At 40.9% G+C, this 23,841-nt stretch overlaps 1 protein-coding gene across 1 annotated transcript in view; it reads right to left on the bottom strand.

Moving 5' to 3' along the window:
- Positions 1 to 23,841, bottom strand: part of DPT (dermatopontin) — a 33,733-nt gene that overhangs the window by 4,789 nt on the left and 5,103 nt on the right. The window contains exons 2-3 of the mRNA XM_007989602.3: positions 13,710 to 13,835; positions 764 to 871 (exon numbers count right to left, since the gene is read on the bottom strand). Of these exons, the coding sequence (XP_007987793.1) occupies positions 764 to 871; positions 13,710 to 13,835 (234 nt within the window). The remainder of the gene's footprint in view (positions 1 to 763; positions 872 to 13,709; positions 13,836 to 23,841) is intronic.

The raw sequence follows: 23,841 nt of genomic DNA, 5'->3' as shown, positions 1-23,841 counted from the left end.
TGTGAGAACACAGTAATAAAGCAACATCTCTGAAGCAGCAAGCAGCCCCTTACCAGACACTGAACCTGCTGGTGCCTTGATCTTGGACTTTCCAGCCTCCAGAACTGTGAACAATAAATTTCTATTGTTCGTAAGTTACCCAGTCTAAGGTAATGTGGTAAAGGAGCCCAAACAGATTAGGACAGTAGGTTCTGTGTGTTTCTTATCTCCAATCCCTTTTCTTTCTCTTCTCTCTTCTTTCCTAAAACCCAAAGTAGGGATCATATAGAGGCATGGGGTTGAAGGGGGTCCATTTTGACAATGGGCACCCCTCTAACTGTATTTGCCTTCTCCTCTTGGTGTTTCATGAGGAAAAATACTCTTTGAAATTGAGTAAGGGGAAAAATCTTAGACCATCAAGGGATACCAAGTTTAGGACTTGGCTCTTAAGCAGGCTGGAATCCACCCTCATCTCCAAGGTGAGCAGCTCCACGAGGTGAGCTCGTCAGAACAGCTCACTCCCATTACCTCCCATTTTCCAGCCAAATCTGAAGTTAATCCTTGACCAGGTAGGAAACTAAAATAAGGAAAAACTCAGGTCAAAGTTCCTGCAGAAATATATGTGCATGTAAGAAATCTGCACTTGTATTCTGCATATATGTATGTGTGTGTGTGTGTGTGTGTGTGTGTGTGTGTTCATAAATTCCTGCAGGTATAATCCTTGCAGGAGTTAGTCCCAGCTCCTTTAACCCTAGCCCCATGGGGAAGGGGCTATCTTTCTCACCTTTCCACTGCAGAGAAAGTGGTTGTTGCTCCTCGGATATAGTAATCATAATTGTAGGAAATCATGTCCATGTCCTCACCATAGTGACCTGGATATTCTGTTGTTAGCCTATGCAGGAAGAATAAAAGGTTAGAGGAAAATAAAACACATTATTATTGCTGGGAGTAAACAGAAGACACACTATGAAGAAGAGATGGAGCTTGAGCATCTTGGCAAATCCAGACTGAAGTTAAATGACATCCACCAAACCACCCCAGGCTGTGAAGAAACAGACAGCTCTCCTCCCGCTTCTCATCTTCCTTTTCTAGGCCATTAAACTGTACACTGAAAAAGATGTAGATACTTCCCTAGGCTTTTGAATTATCAAAATAACTTTGGAGTTCTTGATATTGATTAATATCAATATTATTCCTATTCTATTCAAGTCAACTAAGACAATGTTTTCAAATTTTAGATTATGATTCATTAGTTGATAACAAAGTCATTTTAATTGGCTTTAAAAAGATATACAATAGAAAAGAAAATATCAAAGCATGCATCACATGCAATAAGGATAACTCTATGCATGTAAACATTTTGTTTCAAATATATGTGTGTGTTAATAAGATGTACGTATTGTGCTAGTTTAACATATGTTTTTTATTGTGAGTTATAGTCAACAAAGTGTTCAAAAATTATTTAATTAAAATGTAAGCTCCCCAAAGGTTTTGCCTTGTCCACCATTGTTCATCCAGCACCTAAAACAGATACATAATAAATATTAGCTGAATAAATACATGGCTTGGGGAAAGTCAATTAATCTCAGTTTTCTGACCTGTAGAAGAATAAAGTCTACCTTATAGGTTTGTCATTGGAACTAATAAAAATGAATGATGAGGGCGCTATACACATGGTAGGTGTTGAATCACTAAGAACTATTTTGTTTCTTCTTCCTCTTCCTCCTTTCCTTTCCTTCTCTTCCAATATTGAGTAAATCCTGGGCCTTCATATGAGTAGCTCCATGGTAGTCCATCCTGGAATAAGTCTAGAATCCGCTGGTTCTCATAAGGGCTTTGCCACTGGGACCTTCAGGACCAAAACAGTCCTTTTACCATGAAATAGTTCCTCCAATGTCTTTATCCAAACCCCAGGGCAGCTTGGAAAACAACAATTTTGTGAGTGTCAATAATTTCATCTGATTTGGGTTTAACAGATCATTGTTTATTAATGCTAGAAAGATCTTCCCCTCTGCAGACTGATGGTGATCTTTCTCTAAGATTGTCATTAAATCATGAAAAGATTGATTTATAAACTGTAAGGGCTCCTGGGAGGATCTCAGTGCACAGATGGAGCAAGATCAATGATTAGCTCATTCTCTTGGTTCATAATCATTCCTTTTACCCATTATTCACTAACCCTTGCTCCCTGATTTGAATTTTCCTAACACATAATTATGCTCTATCAGGATGGCAAGCCCAACCCAAAGTGAGGTACATGTGTTTTGGCTTAATGTGTTCATGAAGGGAAATAAGGCCCTGCCACTCCAGAAACTTATTTTGTGCTTCCAAAGACGTCCAGAAGCAGGACTTTATCTTTCAGGTAAATGCCTTTTTTTTTTTTTTTTTTTTTTTTGAGACCGAGTCGCACTGTGTCACCCAGGCTGTTGTGCAATGGCGCAATCTCAGCTCACTGCAACTTCCGCCCTCCCGGGTTCAAGCGATTCTCCTGTCTCGGTGTCCCAAGTAGCTGGGATTACAGGTGTGTGCCACCATGCCCAGCTAATTTTTGCATTTTTAGTAGAGATGGGGTTTCACCATGTTGGCCAGGCTTGTCTGGAACTCCTGACCTCAAGTGATCCGCCCACCTCAATCTCCCAAAGTGCTGGGATTACATGCGTGAGCCATCACGCCCAGCATGGTAAATGTCTTATAAGTAGAACTAATAGGGCCTTATTTGGATCCCACTGATTTATGATCCATGAGAATTCTAACAAGGACTGTATTAAAGTTTACCCAAGGAAAGAGAGGTTTGTTGAGAATGTGAATAATGCAAATTAGAATAAGAGGTTGGGTGGGGGTGGGGGTGTGCGTGTTTTCCTTCCTTCAGGGAACAAAAAATACTTTCAAAAACTTTTGAAGCAGTCTTTGGATACAGTGTGTAAAAATTAATTACCAAACCTTTTTTTTTTTTTTTCTGCCAAGGCAGAATCTACATACAGCAACACTGCATTAGGCTAAATCCAATTGCTAAAAGTATTTGGAAATTATGAGGCTAGATTTTTATTTTTAAGTCTTTACTGACCACTCTGATCTGTCTTCAGATACTTGGATAAATACCATGGAATAAAGTGGGAAAGAAAAGCTTACCTTTAAAAAAAAATCAAGAAGTTTTATGCTTCAAACAAGGAAAATATTATTTAATGCTTTATTTAATTAGGATTCTCTATTGCTTCATTTTTGGTAGTGACCAGACATAAGCCCCCTGTCTAACTGGACAGTTTGTCTGAGAAGCCTCTTTGTGAGGGGCTGATGTCCATTGAATTTCTAGAATGTCCTAGAGAAGGTGAGGTACATGACCATTGGTACGTTTTCTCCTTGGTCACAGACAGGTTTTGTTTTGTGTGACTTTTGGTTGTTGTTATTTTGTCTTGTTTTTGTTATAGCACCATGGGATCAAGTTTAGACTGTCTTAGAGAAACCTGGGTTAAGGAGGATAGGGAAGGAGGTTGGATAGCGATGGAAATCTCTCCGACTTTATGAGATTAAAAAATACCTAGGAAGAAATGACCCAAATCACTGGTAGAAAGTGAATCTCACAAACACCATCCATAGGAAGAACTGTTGTGTCAATGTGGCCCAGGATTCTGTATTCTGTGTTTTCAAACCAGATATATGTGGCTGCATTTAGTTCTTGATGATATTGCACATGCACGGGTGTGTGTGCGCACACACACACACAGTGTCCTAATAAGTGAAAGCCCCAGTAATAGCTCCTTAGAGAGAAAAAAGAATTTAAACGTTCAGAACTAGACACTGAGACAGGGCATAGGGACTTGTCAGAAAATTAAAAGAGGCTACAAGGAAGCAGAATGATCAGGGTTTTCTAAGCTGTGACATTGGGCTTTGCCAGTATGGGTGGGGGAAGAGTTCAGTGTTGTTCCAGCTTCCTTGTGAATTACTAGGTCACTTCAAGTAGTTTTTTTGAAAAACACACTTCATACTGAGCATTGCCATACATTCCTAGATGAATTAAAACAATCAAGCAAACCTTCAGCTTGGCAAGATGAAGAAGAGTGCAGGTCAGGAAGATGCCTTTATTGAAATGAGTCTACTTTTCAAACATTTCTTTGCGAAGACTTATTTTCTCCTTTCCCCTAAAGTAAAGAGTTTGAATAGATTTATTCAATTTTAGATCTTATTTAATTTTTAATAAAAACTACCGGTGGGGTGTGTGTGTGTGTGTGTGTGTGTGTGTGTGTTTATTCCTGTCACTTTCAGATGAATGATTCTGATGGTACAATTTCTCACTTCACAACATTTTTTCTGCTGTCAAGATGAGAGACAGAGAGTTGTTCCAAAGCTAAGTAAAAACTTGATAACATAAAGCCACTTGTACAACTCTTGTGTCCGCTGAGGCTGATGGGAAAAAAATTAAATATTATCTTAGTTATGAGCTGAGGGAAATCAGTTCAAACTGAAGAAAAATTTTAGATTGATATAGTATTTTTACCATCTAAGATTCTTGAAGCACTAAAATTATCAACAGATCCAACTAGACTCAATGAATGTTTGCTGGTCAATACAATATCATAGACTGAGCTGCTGCTGATAGATGTCTTGGCTCTTTTGCCACAAGAATAGACATATCACAGAGCAGAGTCCAGATATATATTCTCACATCCATTTTAGGAAGGGAAATGGAGATACAATCTAGTTCTATACAGTGGCCAATTTTATTCATTGTCAGAGGTTTGGTTGAGAACTGATTAGGTTTTTAATAGTTAAAGTAAAGATTTTCAATCTATTCCCTGACATAAAGTGGCTCAGCATAAGGTTTTGTGAAAACCCACCTCTACGAGACCTTATTCAGAGCTAGACACTTTTCTTCTATGAAAGTCAGACTTCATAGCACTGACATGTGTTTGTTACAGCCGTTTCACTTCGGGGAATTAGGACAACTGGATTACTCGGTGTCACCTGGAAGCTCCACTTTCAGGACTTTCCCTCCTATTGATGTGCACATGAACAGATACAGCTTCATCTCATGGTCAGGAACCATCAGATCCCCAACCTTGGTCCACTTTGTGGGGACACCAGAAAAGCACACACCACAGCCTCCCTACCATAAAAACTGGAAGAAAACCCCAGCATTTACATACGACCAGTTCAGAACGGGTACCTAAGGAAGCCATACTTCAGCTTTTTAAAAAATAAGAATAAAATTAGAATGTCTTCTAAATAATCTTTTATAGCTCAGCTCATGCTCAAACGTTTTAGAGAAGCTTCTGTTGGTCGTTCAATGTTGAATTCTGTTTTTCTTCTATTTCTCCACCACTTAATTAGCACCTTACTTTAAATATCCTATTCTAATGTCCTGTGACATGTCAGCTGATATAGTTTGGCTGTGTCTTCACCCAAATCTCATTTTGAATTCTCAGATGTTGTGAGAGGGACCTGGTGGGAGGTAGCTGAATCTTGGGGCAGGTGTTTCCTGTGTTGTGTTCATACTAGTGAATCAGTTTCATGAGAGCTGATGGTTTTAAAAATGAGAGTTTCCCTGCACAAGCTCTCTTTTTGCCTGCTGCCATCCACATAAGATGTGACTTGCTCCTCTTTGCCTTCCACCATTATTGTGAGGCTTCCTCAGCCACATGGAACTCTGAGTTCTCTACTAAACCTCTTTCTTCTGTAAATTGCCTAGTCTCAGGTATGTCTTTATCAGCAGCATGAAAATGGACAAATACATCAGCACTATATATTTAGCAGAATAATGGAATGCTCTATAACATCATGAGGGCCAATATAGTGAGCTCTTTGAGGGATCATTTGTGCATGGAATCAAATATGCTTTTATGACCTGGTTCAGAGGTGGGTTTGGAGGAAAAACTCAACATTTGTGAATTTGATGTGTTGAGGTTGGCTTATGTTTTGTACATTCAGCTAAAAAGATGTCCCTTTCCGACAGGCAAATCATTGAGAAGTTTGTTAAATAAAGCCAGTCTGTTCATGATCAATCCTCTTGCATAATGCTTTTCCAGGTAAGCTATAAGGAATGAACATATTTCAGATTGCTTAGTTTGTCTTTATTATGAGCTACATCAGACTCTCTTTGAATTAGTTTTGCAAAGACAGAAAAAATAAACCCCAAATGGAGTTACATGTAAAGGAAAACAGCCACAAAGAACAACCCCCCGGCTTCTTCCCACAAGAGCTGGGGATTGGCCAAGTGGTACCTCTGTAGTCACCCAAGTGCCCTTCTCTACACAGAAAACCTGAACCCTGGGGCTCTGGGGTGTGAGAAATAAAAACAAATGTCCATGTCTGTCCTCTTATGGCATTCTGGGACTTCATATTTCAAACACTTCAGACATGTATCGCAACACAAGGGAACAACAGTTCCAGGGATATCTGTGGCTTAAATGAGTAGAGGAAAGTCCCTGAACACTTTCCAAATTGCTTTCTTGGAAGTGAGTTTCTAACTCACTGTCCAAGTCCAGGGCTAGTCAGCAAGCACATTTGCTTTGACTTGTGTTGATTTTCATTAGCCACATTATATGGTGGTCACCCTGGGTCTGCACATCAGTGGGGGCTACTCCACCTTCAGCAGCTCCCCTCCAATTAAAATAGCTTTATTCTCTGTTTTCTACCAGATGCCTACTGTGCTATTATGTAATGTTTCACCTATAGAAGTCTTATTCCTCATATAGAGACAGCTCAGTACAATGCAAACAGCATGGGCTTTGGAGGCAGATAGACTGTTTGAGTCAAGTTTGGAACTTTGAAGGAAGCCATAACTTCTATAGCTCAGTTCCCTCATCTGTATGATAGTATCATAATTTTTGTGTGTGAGGATTAAATGCAGTAACACATGAACACATGGTAGGTGTGAATAAATATTGTTATTATCATCATTATCACTATTAAGGTCAACCAAAGCCTATGAATTGTTATTATTTCATATCCATTCACATTCATTGACTGCTTAAGTGAATTAATAAATAGAAGTAAGAATGATTGCTTCTAGTTCTAGAATCTATTATAGTAGAGGGAAGCAGACTAGATAGAATAAAACATCAGATTTGGTTTGTAACTGAGAGGTTTACTTTGTTCTAAGTAGCTGGCCTTGGGTTAACAAATACTTAGCTAGACGCATCTATGATATTTCTGCTTTTGAAGTTTGAACATAGGGAGAAAGGTATCACCTATAATGCAGGCACCAAATACAGTCGATATGGTTTGGCTCTGAGTCCCCAACCAAATCTCACCTTGAATTGTGGTTTCCATAATCCCCACATGTCATGGAAGGGACCCAGTGGGAAGTAATTTAATCATAGGGGTGGTCACTCTCATGCTGTTCTCATGATCGTGAATGAGTTCTCATGAGATCTGATGGTTTTATAAGGGACTTTTCACCCTTTTGCTTGACCCTTTTTCCTGCCATCATGTGAAGGACGTGTTTGCTTCCCCTTCTGCCATGATTGTAAGTTTCCTGAGGCCTCCCCAGCCCTACAAACTGTGAGTAAATTAAACCTCTTTCCTTTATAAATTACCCAGTCTCGGGTATGTCTTTATTAGCAGTGTGAGAACGGACTAATAAAACAGTCATCAGTGGCATCTGCAGGGGATTGATTCCACGACTCCCATGAATACCAAAATCTGCAGAAACTCAAGCCCTTGATCTAAAATGACGTAGTATTTGCATATAACCTATGAATATCCTCCCATTTACTTTAAATCACCTCTAAATTACTTATAATATCTAAGATAATGTAAATGCTACATGAATAGTTATTATACTATATGGTTTTGTATTTGTATCATTTTTTATTGTTGTATTGTTATTTTTATTTTTATTGTCTTTTTCCGTATATTTTTGATTCAAAGTTGGTTGAATTCTTGGATAGGGAACCCCCAGATATGGAGTGCCAATTGTACATGTCTACATTTTAAATATGGCACAGTAATTATGAAAACCACTCCAGCTGATGAAAAGGATGATTGATTTTGCTCAAGCTCAGAGAGGCGGCTGTCTGCACAATGAGTGCTATGTACATCATGCAATGCAAGGCAATGGTTTTAGTACAGCACAGAGCATCTAATCCCTATATAATTTCCTTTAAATTGTGACATCTAGTCCAATTTCCTCAACATTTAAGTATGTCCGTCTCTATAGTAATAGCTTCCAGCTTGCACAGACCACCAGCATGCAAACTGCTCTTCTTACCAGGCCTCTGGGAGCTGAACTGCAGGAGGCTGTCTGGGCACAGGTGGCATATGACAGGCACAGCAATGCAGGGGCCTGTGAGATTGTTCCTGTCCCTGAAACAGCATTACAGGAGTGAACATGCAAACACTCCCTATCTTGTATTAACATCTGAACAAAGAGGTTAGGAATTAAAGATTAGCTTTGACTGGGTGCTTTGGGGTGGGAGAGATAAGAATGTTCTAATCAACTGATGTTGTTAACTAGAGCTATACAGGAATTAAAAAAAAAAAAAGCATTCTCTGGCTTATGACTTGCACACAGAGAGTAGAGAAGGAGGCAGTGAAGAATGCAAAGTCTAAGAGACAGAATATCAGGGTTGAAGAGAAAAGTAAAGGTCGTGTAAATGGATGCATTATTTTATGGTAAAAATATATTATCCAATGAACCTAATGAAAGGCCATGGCTCTGGAGAAGAACCATTTAGAAAAGAAAATAATTTACAACCATCAGTTCCTGGGACACAGAGTCTCCGCCTGGACAGTAGACAGTCTGGTGTGCAGCCTGCAGCTGCTGAGCTGTTTGGAGAAGAGAGGTTATGACAAACAATGTCTAAAGGGTTGTGGCAACTTCAGTGACACGTGTTTGTGGTTTGCAGACCACTAGACTAAGAATTAGAACTCTCATACCTAAATAAATATCTATAAAATTCACATATTCATCCAATCCAGTGGAGACCATTTCATAACGGCATGTCCACATCTATCAGGAATTTGCTTTCTTGCCAGAGTCCTGTGAGGCTGTAATATCCAACAAGAAACTGCACAAGCTGAAATGAGAGCAGCACCTTGGTTCCCACCAAACAAATAAATCCCACACTCATTTGGGAGTTGGTTGGATGACTTGTTTTTTCCAGCCTAGAGTGATGATATTTCTGAATCCCTAAGTGCTCACGAACACAGGCGCTAGATGCCCACTTAGCTAGTTTATACGGTGTCAGGCTGCATGCTGCAGAACGCCTTTCAAAGAAGGAAGGGGGAAAATGTCGTTCCCACACACATGGGTCCAGTTCCCTGGGAGGTAATTCAAGCTAATTAAAGTCATGTAAAGGAAGGTTTCAGATAAGAGGGTTATCAGCATTTCACTGTGGGAAGGTGCAGGAAAAAGAGTTCTCACTTCACTCTGTAGGGCTGTTAAAAGGATCAAATAAAATAATGTACTTGAAAGAAGTCTTTGTCAACTATAAAACGTCATCACATCAATGTCGGGTTTCACCATTGTTACTGTTCCTAGGGACTTACAATGTTCAGTTATTCAACTGACACATTTATTAAGAGTCTATTTTGTGCTAGGTAATATCCTGGAGATGTTGAAAAAATAAGACCTAATTTATGCCCTGGAGGCATTTAGAAAGACATATAATATAACATCATGACTCAGGCAATTTAAAGATGCCACTAAAATGTCTAGACACACCAGTGGGATGGTGAGTCATACACTGTGTACCACAGTGCATACTTGAATCTCATTCTGCTGCTTCTCCAATGTTTTCTTTGAAAAAACACCATTTTATTTGGCGACCGTGATAGCTCTCAGCTCTAACACCATGCCATCAGAAATAGAACCAGCCAGGTGGAAACATACCTTAGTGGGACTTGTTCCAAAGTTGACTTGTCATGTCTTTTGGAGTAATTCTCTCTACTTTCCCCCACCCTTTGACTCTACAGACCAACAGTAACATGTCTGGATGGTAGGATGGGGTAAGGAAGGGTGAAGGGTGTGGGGGTTGGGGTGGGGTGAGGGGGTGGCAAAATAATTGCAGATCAAGGCTTTGGGTAAAATTTGTCAGTAGAGACATGAATATCTCTGGGAACTCAAAATTTCTCATCTTTATCTATCAATCTTTAATGTTGAGACTTTGTTCCTACATATATGTCTACATAATCATTACATTTTTAGCATCTTAGCTGATGAATTGCACCTAAGAAAGCCTGAGAAGTCATTTCTAAAGTATGTGAGAGGAATGATGCCTAGCATTTTTGAGGAAGCAGAAGTATCCTGGAACCAGTCTCCAGGTGACCACTGGAAATCTGGGGCATCATTAAAACAACAGTGGAACTGGAGACACAAAGACCTGTCTTTTTCAGGTCTCAGCATTCAAATAAACAGGATAAGCTTCAAGAAGCAATGCTCAGAGTGTTAACACAGATCACAGAGATCCATGGAATATGGGAATTCTGGGAAGATTTAGATGTTTACCTCTTTCTCTCACACTTACTTTCATCCACCCCCTACCTCTGTTTGACAATTTTTCCTCCTTTCTTTTTTTTTTTTTTTCTTTTGAGATGGAGTCTCACTCTGTCACCCAGGCTGGAGTGCAGTGGCATGATCTCAGCTCACTGCAAGCTCTGCCTCTCGGGTTCACGCCATTCTCCTGCCTCAGCCTCCCGAGTAGCTGGGGACTACAGGCACCCGCCACCACGCCCACCTAATTTTTTTTTTTTTTTTTTTTTTTTTTTTGCATTTTTAGTAGAGATGGGTTTCAGTGTGTTAGCCAGGATGGTCTCGATCTCCTGACCTTGTGATCCGCCCACTCGGCCTTCCAAAGTGCTGGGATTACAGGCATGAATCACCGTGCCCAGCCTTGATAACTTTTCTAAAACCAGTGAGCCTGAGTTCCTCACCTGCTGCCTGCCTGATCACCCAAAGCCTTGAGGCCCAAGCCTACTCCCTGTTGTTGTTCTGTTTGGGCAGGGGGAAGCCAGCCATGATGACATGACCGCAGACACAGCAGGCTCTCCCACTCATCTCTGCAGAGACCTTGGGGCTTGCTGTGATAAGGAATGTTGCTGCCTCAGCTTACTCCTCTTTGCCTGGGGAAGAATGAGTTAGTACACCCAACAACAGACTGTCCAATTGATCACGTGTCTTATTCCTCTGCATAACCAACCCTGCTCTCAAGTTCTGCTTCCTGCAATGACCAGACACCTGTCAGGTTGTTCCTGGGCAGGGTTTGCCTTTGAATGTCCTGTTAGTTGGTGAGGAGGTTGGGTCTCTCCTGCATCTGGGAGCGTGAAGGGGACTCTGCTTCAAGACAGGTCAGCTCTGTGTGATCACAGACAGTGGCAAGACCAGAAATGTATTATCTTATTTAATGCTCATAACAAAAAGTAGGCTGAAGTCATTCCTTCATCCAAACAAATGCTATGTGCCTGGCATTATTTATAGGGCTTGGCATATGTCAGCACAAAGATCTCTGCTTGTGTAGAGCTTATATTCTAGGCAGAAGTGGAGCGGTGGGGGAGAGTACAAAAACTTCTTTGTAAGAAAATTATATTTTCTGGGCCACTTCACATTATATACACCCTCCACAATTATTAATGTGGACTTTTGTTCAACAGTTGTTAAGAAGACACTATGTTCTAAGCACTATGCTGGGCATTGAAAATACTCATTGAAGATCAATGAGTGGCCCCATATCCTCCAGACACTGGAAGTCCAGGTGGAGAGGAGCAACTGTACGCAGGTGGCAAAGTGCAGAAAGTGCTATGACAGAGGCATCTACGAAGGGCAGAGAGACAGGGCCTCCCACATTCAGGCCTCCAGCTGCCCCTAGGCTGTCCATGTTCCCCTTCCTCCTGACTGCAGCTCGTGCAGAGCTGACTCCTCGCCTCCCCGCTCTTTTTCCTGCCCCTGAATCCACTCCTCTTGGCCACCCAGCATACCCCAGACCTGATGTGTTCCTTTGGAGTCTGACTCAGGGAGAGTTATGCTAATGTAGTAAATAAATTCACTGACTGAGTATTAGGTTTTGCTTGCTCTTTCAGGTAATTTACATACATTTTAATTGGCTTTTAATGCCTTGCAACAAAGGGAGGCTGGTTTCCTTGTGGGAAGTGCCATTCTGTTAATAGTCCAGGAAGGAGAGACTTGTGGAGGCCAAACTCCTACCTACTCTCCCCTTTCACTGGGGCTCACTCGCCTTTGGAAACTCCATCCTCTCAAAACAATTTTGGCATCTGGATCATCTTTTGCAGAAGTGCCTTTGGAGTTAAGACATTTTTAGGGTTCAAAACAACCTGAAAGATCTTCTAGTCCTTGGAATTTCAACTTATGATCCAGGGGCTCTTGGCAGTGTGTCCATGAACGGCCTTCAGGGAGTCTGAGGATTCCTGAAATTCTCTGAAAACTTTTGTATGAACATGCTAAGTGTATTTTAACCCCTGAAGACAAGGTCTATAGTTTTCATCAGAGTCTTAAAGATCTTGGAGACCCAAAAAAAGTGGTCATCATTTTAGGTGATGTGCTTGAGCCTGCAGAGTTACGAGAGAGAGGGGAGAAGGGGAAAGGGGAAGGAGGGGAGGGAAGTGAGAAGAGGCCAGCACGGAGACTGAAAGTCAAGTTTCTTTTTGCCCACACTAGTGCTCCTTCCACCTCCTCCGCTGTAAGAGATCTTTAGGTCTTTGGTTCAGGAACTATCCCAGTTGCATCATAAACCTTTGCCAGGCCTGTTCATCTACTGTGGTAGAGTAAAAACTGCTTTATGGAAGTGGTTTTGAAGAACTAAAGGAGATTTCTGCTCCATCAAACAGTGATGGGTGACTTTGAGCTCTGAATTTACTATCAGTCATTACTTTAAAAAGAAAAACGTTAAGCTTTGGGGGCTTTGCATCCCTAGAGATACTATGTGCCACTAGGCATCTGTGGAGTAAGCTGTCTGATTGCGAGAATAAGCATGATCTCTGAAGCTGTCCTTGCAAGAATTAAACTGTAGAGATATCAATTACTTGAGGGAGCCAACCTTCACATGTTGACACTTCTGGATCCTCTTGCCCAAGGCGGAAATGCCTGGCTTGTTTTCAGATCAAAAAACCTGGGGCAGTTGTGTTATTAACACCCAGTGTAAGTCATCAGGGCAAATGACAATACACACATTCTCCTAGTTCATTGGAAGGCTAGGTCAGGAAATATTCGGCATCAGCCCAGGGAGAGGGAAAGAAACAAAATGTCAGAGGTTGGAATTCCAAATGGATGCAGAAAACAGCACCATCTTTTTTTGTTGTTGTTGTTTTTCTGTGTACAACTATGTACTAGACTCTGACCCATGACAAGATTGGTTTCTCCCAAACAGGGACTGCAGGAAACTAGGTTCCCAAATAGGCCCTGCAGCCTTAGATGTGATTAGAAGTTACCAGAAGTTGGGGAAGAGGAGAACAGCACTGGGATGGGAGTCAGGAGGCCTAAGCTTAAGACTTGGCATCCCCACAGAGTAGGTGGGTGACTTTGGGCCAGTCACTGCCAGCTCTATGGTTGTTTCCTTTTCTGCCAAAAGAAGGATGTGGGGGGTCAGATAACCCGAAAGATCCCTCTTGGCATGAACATCCTCCTAAGTCGTTCACTCATTCTCATCTATACACCAGCGCTGCCTTCCAGGCTTGGGTATGACCCTCAAGCTTACCTGAAGCTAGAAACATGGGCCAGAGCACTTCCTAGGTGCCTCTCCCACCCCGGGAATCACGAGGGTTTGGTTGGCAGCCAGACTCACCAGCAGGAATATGGGCACCTCTTGCTGTAGCGACAACAGTAAAACTGCCACTCCCGATCCAGCACTGACTCGAAGTAGCGGCTCTGGAATCCTGCCACCAGCCCATTGTTGGAGCACGTCTGGTACCTGAAGAGAAGACAACAACCCCAGGAACCTAAGGACAGTGACACATACACAGACCCCTTCCCAAGACCCCATTGCCACAGTTACACACTGTTTCTCTGACCTAGATTCCTAACAATGTATTCCATTTTTATGCAAGTAATAGTCTTTATTATATTTGTAGAGATAATATAGCCTCTCCATTAAAATGTAAGTGACTCAGAATTTTCTAACTGAACAAAATTTAGGGAACACTGCTCCTGTCATACCTCTTTGAATATGTAGTTATATTGAAGCCTGCATAAAGGGGTGGATCTAGAAATTTACATCTAGAATTTTACAAATTCAAGATTGTAGTATTCATGTCATTTAAAAGAAAAGATATTAAAATTCATTTTACTGGAATTTAAAATAAAAAGCAAAGAGAAGTACAATGAATTTCAAATAAACATTTCTTCTGCTTAAGAGTAGAGCCCTAGAAGGGGAACATCACACACCAGGTCCTATTGTGGGGAGTAGGGGGAGGGATAGCATTAGGAGATATACCTAATGTAAATGATGAGTTAATGGGTGCAGCACACCAACATGGCACATGTATACATATGTAACAAACCTGCACGTTGTGCACATGTGCCCTAGAACTTAAAGTATTAAAAAAAAAAAAAAAAAATAGAGTAGAGCCCTGGAAATTGAGCACAAGGATGATCATTCGTTCTGCCCCTATGCAGCATGGAAAGCCCAGATGAGTATGGTGAATGTGCCCAGGTCAGCCCAGTGGGAAAGCTGGGACCGCACCCCAGGTTCTTGCTACTTATCCAGGAATCTTTCTACCACCCACAAGACCATAAGCTCTACACAACCAGGGCATGTTTTGCTCAGAATTCTATTTCCAGGTGGCCAAGAAGAATCCCGACTGTGGAGGCAGTCCCTACAGAGTTGCAACAGGCCAACTGAATGCCTCGAACTCCCTCTAAAGATCCCTTTCCTATCCTAGCTGCTTAGTCCTAATTCTTCAAATATAGTAAGCACTCCACTCCAGTCCACAGACCAGAAATAATTTTTGCTCTTTCATTCGACCTGTGCTGCTGCTGGTCTTCACAGCACGTTTCTAACTAAACACTGGCTTAGAATAGTACAATCATTTCTTCCTTTGTTCCATCTCTAGTATGATTTTCCCATGGCACCCAGTTCCTGTGGTGCCTTCAGACTTGCCGCTTTTTGCTGTGATGATGAAAATGCTATTTTCTACCTGGCCACAGTGGGTTTCCACTGTTCTTGCTACTTATCCTGGAATCTTTCTACCACCCACAAGATCATAAGCTCTACACAGTGAGGGCATTTCCACTGTTCTTGCAACTTATCCAGGATCTAGAATTTTACATCTAGAATTTTACAAATTCAAGATTGTATTGGTCATGTCATTTAAAATAAAAGATATTATAATTCATTTTACTGGAATTTAAAATAAAAAGAAGACAAAGAGAAGCACAATGTATTGATGAATTTCAAATAAACATTTCTTCTGCTTAAGAGCAGAGCCCTGGAAATTGAGCACAAGGACGATCATTCGTTCTGCCCGTACACAGCATGCAAAGCCCGGATAGGTATGGTGATCCATTGCCCTTTAATGAAATCCAGTGGATTTCCACCTTACAGAATGAGCTCTTTCACAAACTCTTCCAAAATAGTTCTTCAGCTACCACTCTTTCTTTGCATTTCCCACCATCCCAGCCGTTGGTCTATCTCCTGTTATGTGTGGGCAGAGCAGGCAGTTGTCTATTGCGGCATGACCAGACAGCTGCTGGAATGTAACTCTGTATTCCATGGGAAGATAAGTTTCCAGAAAATATAATGCATAAAATAAGTACCCTCTGCTGACTGGTGAGAGAGACCTTGTTGACACACAAATTGTAACATTATCAACAACTGGATTTCATTTATTCTTTTCCATTGCTGAGAATGAACTTGCGAATCTAACAAAATTAGATATTAAATACAATACATGTCTGTCAGAAATAATCTGTCCTTTTAATTGTTTATTACTTGTTATTCATTTATTCACCTCATATATAATTAAAATATGCATTCATTCATTCATTCATTCATTCATTCATTCAACGTCTTATACTCTACTACTGTTCTGTATCAATCACTTTGCTATTGTGTTGTGAGAAGAATTGAGAGATGGGCTCAGTATTTGGTCAACCATGTAAATTAGCTTGAATTCCCTGTTCCCAGGACTTGTAAGAAGTTCTGGCAGACTAGAAAACTCAGCTATAGGGGCTCAATAAGGCAGGTTAAGGTGTAAATTGAGACCTATGACTCTTTGATAATCTAGCCTTTTTTTTTTTTTTTTTGGTATATGCGACTGTAGTTTATTATACATGTATCTAGGTTTTTAAATTTTATTTTGTTTTACTTTAAGCTCCAGGACACAAGTGCAGAAAATACAGGTTTATTATATAGGTATATGTGTGCCATTGTGGTTTGCTGCACCTATCAACCTGTCATCTAGGTTTTAAGCCCTGTATGCCTTAGCAATTTGTCCTAATGCTCTCCCTCTCCTCACACCCCACCCGCCGACTGGTCCCAGTGTGTGTTGTTCCCCTCCCTGTGTCCACGTGTTCTCATTGTTCAACTTCCACTTATGAATGAGAACATTCACTCTTTGGTTTTCTGTTCCTGTGTTAGTTTACTGAGGATGATGGCTTCTAGCTTCATCCATGTCCCTGCAAAGGACATGATCTCATTCTTTTTATGGCTGCATAGTATTTCATGGTGTATATGTACCACATTTACTTTATCCAGTCTATCACGGATGGGCATTTGGGTTGGTTCCATGTCTTTGTTATTGCAAATAGTGCTGCAATAAACATACCTGTGCATGTGTCTTTATAGTAGAATAATTTATAGTCCTTTATGTATATATCCAGTAATGGGATTGCTGGGTCAAATGGTATTTCTGGTTCTAGATCCTTGAGGAATCACCACATTGTCTTCTACAATGGTTGAACTAATTTACATTCCCACCAACAGTGTAAAAGCATTCCTATTTCTCCACAGCCTCGCCAGCATCTATTAGTTCTTGACTTTTTAATAAACACCATTTTGACTGGCATGAGATGGTACCTTATTGTGGTTTTGATTTGCATTTCTCTAATGATCAGAGAGGTTGAGCTTTTTTCATGTGTTTTTTGGCCATATAAATGTCTTCTTTTGAGAAGTGTCTGATCATATACTTTGTCCACTTTTTGATGGGGTTGTTTGTTCTTTTCTTGTAAATTTGTTTAATGTCCTTGTAGATTCTGGATGTTAGACCTTTGTCAGATGGGTAGTTTGCAAAAATTTTCTCCCATTCAGTAGGTTCACTCTGAAGTCTTTGCCCATGCTTATATACTGAATGGTATTGTCTACCTTTTCTTCTGGGGTTTTTATGGTTTGGGGTTTTACATTTAAGTCTTTAATCCATCTTGAGTTAATTTTTGTATAAAGTATAAGGAAGGGGTCCAGTTTCAGTTTTCTGCATATGGCTGATGTAGCCTTCTTTATTGTACCATAGCACTGCTTGCATCTCATCAGGACTCTACTAATGTCTAGCATATTTCAGCAAGCTATGTGAGTGTAATGGACTAGGCTCATGATATGGTGGAAAGTTGCTTTGGGGGCTGATGTACAAGGGTGGCCTATTCTATCCTAATTCCTAGTAACGTGTGTGAGAGGTGATTTCAATATGAAGCTCTAAGAATCATAAGCAAAACTCATATGTGTCCAAAAAGAGAAGGCTGCCACAAGCTAGTGCTCTCTGTGACCTGTTCTCCTACCATCACTAAAATGCTGCCTTCATCTAAAATGAAGCCCTTTCAGAACTGAGCTAGGCTGTGGTTTCCATGGAGCCGTTGTTCCATTGTTTTGGCTTGTCTTGTCCTCTACAGGGGACAGAGCTCCCATGGGGGTAAGTTCCCCTAAGTAAAAATAAATGTAGGAAGATAAGCTGAACTGTTTCATGGAGTACCCGTTCTGAAGGCAATCCAAGTTCCACGAATTCCCCGCCGGCTGTCGGCCAAGCTGCTGACCCCAGTGCCTGTATGGGAAGTGTGTGTCACTTTCTCACACACCACCTCAGATAACTCTGCCCTGTGAAGATTATTTGGACCCTACAGGCTCAGAGCCTAAGAACATATGGTGAAAGTGAGATAATCAAATATAACCCTCCTCCTCCAGCTTTGGTTTGATTGCCTTCACATTTTGGTAGAGGGAGCCTGTGCAGGAGTTTGGTATGTGAAAGCATTCCTCCCAGAGCTGGATCTTTGTAGGTGTACCTTTTCACACTGTGGGGAGCAGATAGTAGAGTGGCTAAGAGCACTGGCTATGCTGTTGGGCGGCTTCACTGTTTCTTAGCTGTGTCGTCTGGGTGGGCTTCATGCCCTCTAATAGCCTCAGTTTCTTCATCTGTAAAATGGGCGTAATAATAGCACATATGTACTAAAGTTATTTTGAAGACCAAATAAGACAATGCATGTAAAATTCCTGGAATTAACACATTGCTTATTAGTGTTGTTATACTTACATTTAGTCTACACAGTAATTATGAATCTACTTTGTAAATGCTGTCCCTTGGCTCCCCTGTGTCTAATCAGTGAAACACTGGTGGATTCATAGGCCCTCTCTGAGCTGCTGTTTCCCTAAAACAAAGCTCAATGAGGTTGGATGTCTTAGCCACCCACTTTAGAGCACAAGTACTTTAGTATGCCTTACCACCCCCCGGAAGTAGTATTCCGTGCAATGTCTGACATTGTTGTCCAGCAAATGTTTAATAGAAGAATGAGGGACCGAATGAGTGACCCAGTTATCTCCCATTATTGGAGGCAGAATTGATTTTTAAGAGCTCATCACTCAATTCCATTAAGGCCTCTGAAACTCCCTCCAAGTAGTTTCCATGGATCTTGGGTGGGCGATCCCTTTTCTTGCTTCCATCTTCTCCCTACAGCTCCATGATGAGGGGGCAAAATAAATATAGCTTTGGGCATTCCTCTCCTCCATTCCTCTCATTTTCACTTTTAACAAAGCTCCTTATTTAACAAGACTCACCTAAACACTGGTCATATCTGCAGGATTACAAACACAGAGCTAGGTGAGAAGAGAGGCAACTTCTAAATGGAACAGGACACGGGGAGCTGGAAGGGACTGCATTGCTAAAGTTACTCAAACTCAGTTTAAAAAGAGATGGGTAGCAGTCAAATGACTAATGCTCTGACTCACTTCACAGCATCTGGTTGCTGCTTCTGAATGGCCTGGAGAACAGAGCAGTGGCTCAATGCTTTATTCTGCTTGGAGGGAAACTACTTGGAGGGAATTTCAGGCCCCTTCATGAATTTGAGTGAGGAGTTTCTAAAAGTCACCAAGACAATGGCAAATTTCCTGGTGAATTGTATGACATGACCCTAGCTCTAAGGAAATATTCTTATTTCCTTAGAGCAGGAGGGCACTGGTACCTTACCTACAAGACTCTCCTTCCTGTCTGAGAAGACGTACTTCTTTCTTTTCTTACCATCTCTTTGAAGGCTGAGGCTCAATTTCAGTTTCAGAAACTAGAGCATTGTTAGCCCTGCTCCATCTGACACTGCTCAAACTTTCTAGAAGGAAAGTCACAAGGTGATTACTACTCCTCTGAAAACATATTTGTGAACCTGTTCTGAGAAAGTGGACTTTCTGAAAATGATTGATCTCAGGGCCATCACCCTGGAAGCTAAAACGGAAGACCTTCTCCTGTATCTCCAATAGTAAAACATAAACGCAGTGGGGTGCAGGGGAAAGAGCCCTTGTTGAGGAATCAGCAGACATGAGTTCTGGTTGTAGCCTTGACTTTAACATGCTTTGTGGGGCCTCACCTAAGGCACTGTGTGGAGTCAGTGATAATGCCTACAAAACTCTTGGCCAAGATAGTAACTGGAAGAGTCAGGACCCAAACTTAGATTCATTTGAGGTCAAAGCTCATGTTCATGAGCTTTCAAGGAATACAAAAAATCTCTTCAAGATGGTTCCACAGCTCTGATTGGTGTGCTGGACAGGACTTCTTCTTCTTGTCTGCATTCTTTACCAAGTCCAAAGCTATTGGACAGGCAGAATTCCAGAGCATCTGTAAGGTGTGTGAGTGTCTGGTTTTGTTGGTGAACCCCTCTATACAATTTTAGAAGTTGGACTTGCTAAGAAGTTAGGACTTTAGGTGGTGTGAGGTTGAGTCAAGTGAGGAACAAGGTAAAAGGAAGCAGCACCATTTTGGTCAAGAGTTCTCAAAATTCCATTAAAGAGATAATAGATGGGCTGGTTGTGCTGGTCTTTTTCTTCCCAGCTTCACAGACACATAGGTGTTTCAAGGGCTGTTAGCCAGTTTCCAACCCCACTGCAGAGATGGACTATGAGAAGTTTTGCCCATGATCTAGGCTCACTCCATGTGGCAGAGCATCCTTAACACCCCTAAATTTCTTCCCTGCCCCGAAGGTGGATGAGGTCTTAAGTAATACCGAAAGAGTTTCTTTCTTTTAGAGTAAAGCTTTGATTTTTGTTAATTCTATTTTCACCAGAATAATTCTTTGAGTTGCTAGCAAGCATTTATAACAGGTCCCACAGAATTTTAGAATGTTCATTAAGTCTTTCGGCAATATTCATTAGAACTCACTCTATACCTGATGCTGCACTTGGTCTGGAATCTCTTCAGAAGACTGGTACTGATAAGTAGACACTATGACATTGGACAGGCAGAATTACCAGACACTGGTACTGATAAGTAGACACTATGATAATACAGATACTGGAAAGAAGTAGACTGGTCCCAAAGACAGAGGAGCAGAGAAATAGGAGAGTGGGTGGGGATGGTGGAACAGTGAAGTGGCAAGGGACAGAGATAAACCCAGCTGGGGGCAAGTTTGCCCAGTAAAAGAAGCCTCTAAAGTTCTGGATTTCTCTGCTAATACCAAACAGAATTGTTCCATGACCCATCTCTCCCCTTCTGCTGAAATTTATACCTATTTCTGTAAAACTAGGATGACAGTCTTAACTTGACAGTATTACATGAAAAGTAAAGAGATGCTATATGTCAAGTGTGTAGCACAGAACCTGGCACAACATACATACTTGAAAGGCAGGGGAAATCGTAGTTAGTACTGCTATGCTACCAAAAATACCTGTAATTTAATAGAAAGACAGGCTACATCCTAGTCTCCAATCACTTTCAGTAAATATTGGAGCCTATATTAGAAATTGTCAGGATTGAACTTCTCCAACTGGACACTGAGAGGAGCCTCAGAAAGCATGTATCAGAGCACAAAAGACAATACCAAGCCTCTCCTCTTCAAAGAGTCTTCCTTTCTTGATAATTCCAAATCATACTAACTCTCCTTCCTTGTGACATGTTGATATCACCATCACACATTTCACCTAACACATACTGTCACTGAGTAACCTCAGTGCAGGGCTGAGGGCTGTAAAGTTTTTGAAGGCAAACACTGCACCATTTACTGCTCATCCTCCTGCCACCATGGTGGGGATAGGAACAGTCTCTTTAAACAGTGTTAAGTTGCACACATTCTGCTCTGTTCCTGCCTGCATCTGGGTAAGAGTTCTGCTGTCTTCTCTATGTCCGGGTTTTCAGTCTGCTAGTCTCTCTACAAGGTTTTAACACAGTGAAGCAGAAATGACCTGCAGAACAGCATCTCTGGATAGAAAGACCTAGCACAGGACAGAGTGAGACCGCCTCCCAAAATACAAATTCCTCAGTCTTTTTTGGAAAAATACATGCAGGAGAGGCTACCCCTAAGGCCTCTGAGAAGATCTAGATTATCTTGTGAGATGCATTTATGTCCTGAGAGCAATTCCAGGTCATGCAGGGATTATGTGAGGTATGTTAGCATCACAATAAATTTGATGTGAGTTTATGAATATCAATTACAATATTTTTAACCAAGAGATCTAATACTATCTCCGTGTCTATTAAAATGTAATAAATATTCAAGACACTCATAATGTACACATAATATTTATAGATTGTGATTAAATTATATGTTCCAAAAGCCAAATGATATATTTCAGAGGCTCTGTAATCTAGCAATTTGGTTTTCAACTCCAGCTTCGTAATTTACCAACTGTGTGATATTTGTCTCCATGAGTCTCAGTTTCCACAGAGTAGTCATGAAAAGTAATAATAAATAACTTTTATCAAGGGCTTGCAATGTGCCAGGCATTGTGCTTAGCACTAAGTGTGCATTAATTACCTTAATTATCAAAACAATCCTATAAAATGGGCTCAAATAATGAGCTTCTCACCATGATCACCATTTTATGTATAAGGAAACTCAGATTTACAGAAGATAAGTAATTCCCCTAAGGACACACGTTAATATACATATATTATCTTATTTAATTCTCATAACAGTTCTAGGGAGGTGTGTTTTAGATGTGAAAGCTGAGGATTTGAGAGCTGAGATGACTTGAGTAAAGGTAACAGTGGGGTTAGTGGGGTTGTATTTTGAGAATTGTTCTGTCTGACTCTAAACTTCATTAACTTTTCAATATTTCAAGATACCTCAAAGAACACACACACACACACACACACACACACACACACACACACACACACACGATATCTTAACTCTGCAGAAATCTCTTATTGATTAGGAAGATTGTGTCCTGTAGTTTCCCAGACAGAAGCAAATCCCCTCCTGGGAGGAGGGAGCTTTTGCCATCCTTACAAGAACAGCCAACAGCCATTTGTGCAGAGCTCAAGTTCCCCCAGACAATTGATTCCTAGCACTTAGGAGAGTGACCTAGATGGAAAGTTGGCAAGAATCCTAGATCTGTCATAGCCCTATTCTCCCACACTCAGCCTTCTTGCCCTCAGAAGTCATCCTTATGTGGATTTGATATCTTTTTTAGATCAGCATTCACTATGGCTTTATCTAGGAACAAAAATAACATCAGCATTTCATATCACCCACAGCACTGTGGAATCAGGCTGGCTGGCTCAGGTCCTCCCTCTGCCATCTGCTAGCCATGCAAGGGCAACCTCCTCATATGAAAAACACCTGGCTTCCAGTATTGTTGCAAAGATCAAACAATATTAGATTTTGAGTAACTCGTGGGCATAGACTGTATGTTCTTCATCTCCATCTTCCTGGGGCCTGGCAAAGTTTGTGCTAATAAGCATTTGGTGGTGAATGAATAAACAAATGAATATATAAATGAGGAATAATCTATAAATCACAAATCACCATGTAGATCAGGGTTAGGGCCATAGAACCTATACTTATGTAAAGTTATGGATTTCTCTCCTAATTCCAAACAGAATTGCTCCATGACCCATCTCTCCCCTTCTGCTGATATTTATATCTACTTCTGTAAAACGAGGATGACAGTTCCTAACCTGACAGCAATGTTTTTATTCAGTTTTTAACCACTTCAGTCTCACAGCCTTTATTCCTACATTATGAGGCACAGAAGTTGCTCTAGATTGTGTGCAAGACCCCTCCAGTGCTGGGATTCCAGGATTCTGGTATACTATGTTTGTACTGCATCCTTATATTTATTTATTTTTTTAAATTTTATTTTGAAGTAATTTTAGATTCACAGAATGCTTGTAAAGACAACACACAAAATTCATGTATACCCTTCACCCAGGTTCCTCTAATGTTAATTTTCATAACTCTGGAGTGTCTAGGAATGCTAAGTTGCTAAGAAATTAACCCTGGTATAACACCAAACTCCAGAATTTGGATTTCATCAGTTGTTCCACAAATGTCAAACCAGGATAGATGACTGTGCAGCATTTAGTCCTCATGGCTTTTGAAATAAAGAGTTTACTATTCAGTTTTTGAAACTGATCGAGACCTGAAGATTACCGAGAGAACGAAAACCTGATAAAAACTTCATTCTGCGGTGGCAAAGTGTCAGCCACCCTCTGTGCATGCTTTAGCTATCCTTAAGAAATCTTGAAAGACCATCCTGCCTGTTGGTAAATGCAATAAATCAAGATGAGATG

Source organism: Chlorocebus sabaeus, chromosome 25, assembly GCF_047675955.1.
Source record: "Chlorocebus sabaeus isolate Y175 chromosome 25, mChlSab1.0.hap1, whole genome shotgun sequence".
Classification (NCBI taxonomy): Eukaryota; Metazoa; Chordata; class Mammalia; order Primates; family Cercopithecidae; genus Chlorocebus; species Chlorocebus sabaeus.
This window is presented reverse-complemented; position numbering and strand designations above follow the sequence as displayed.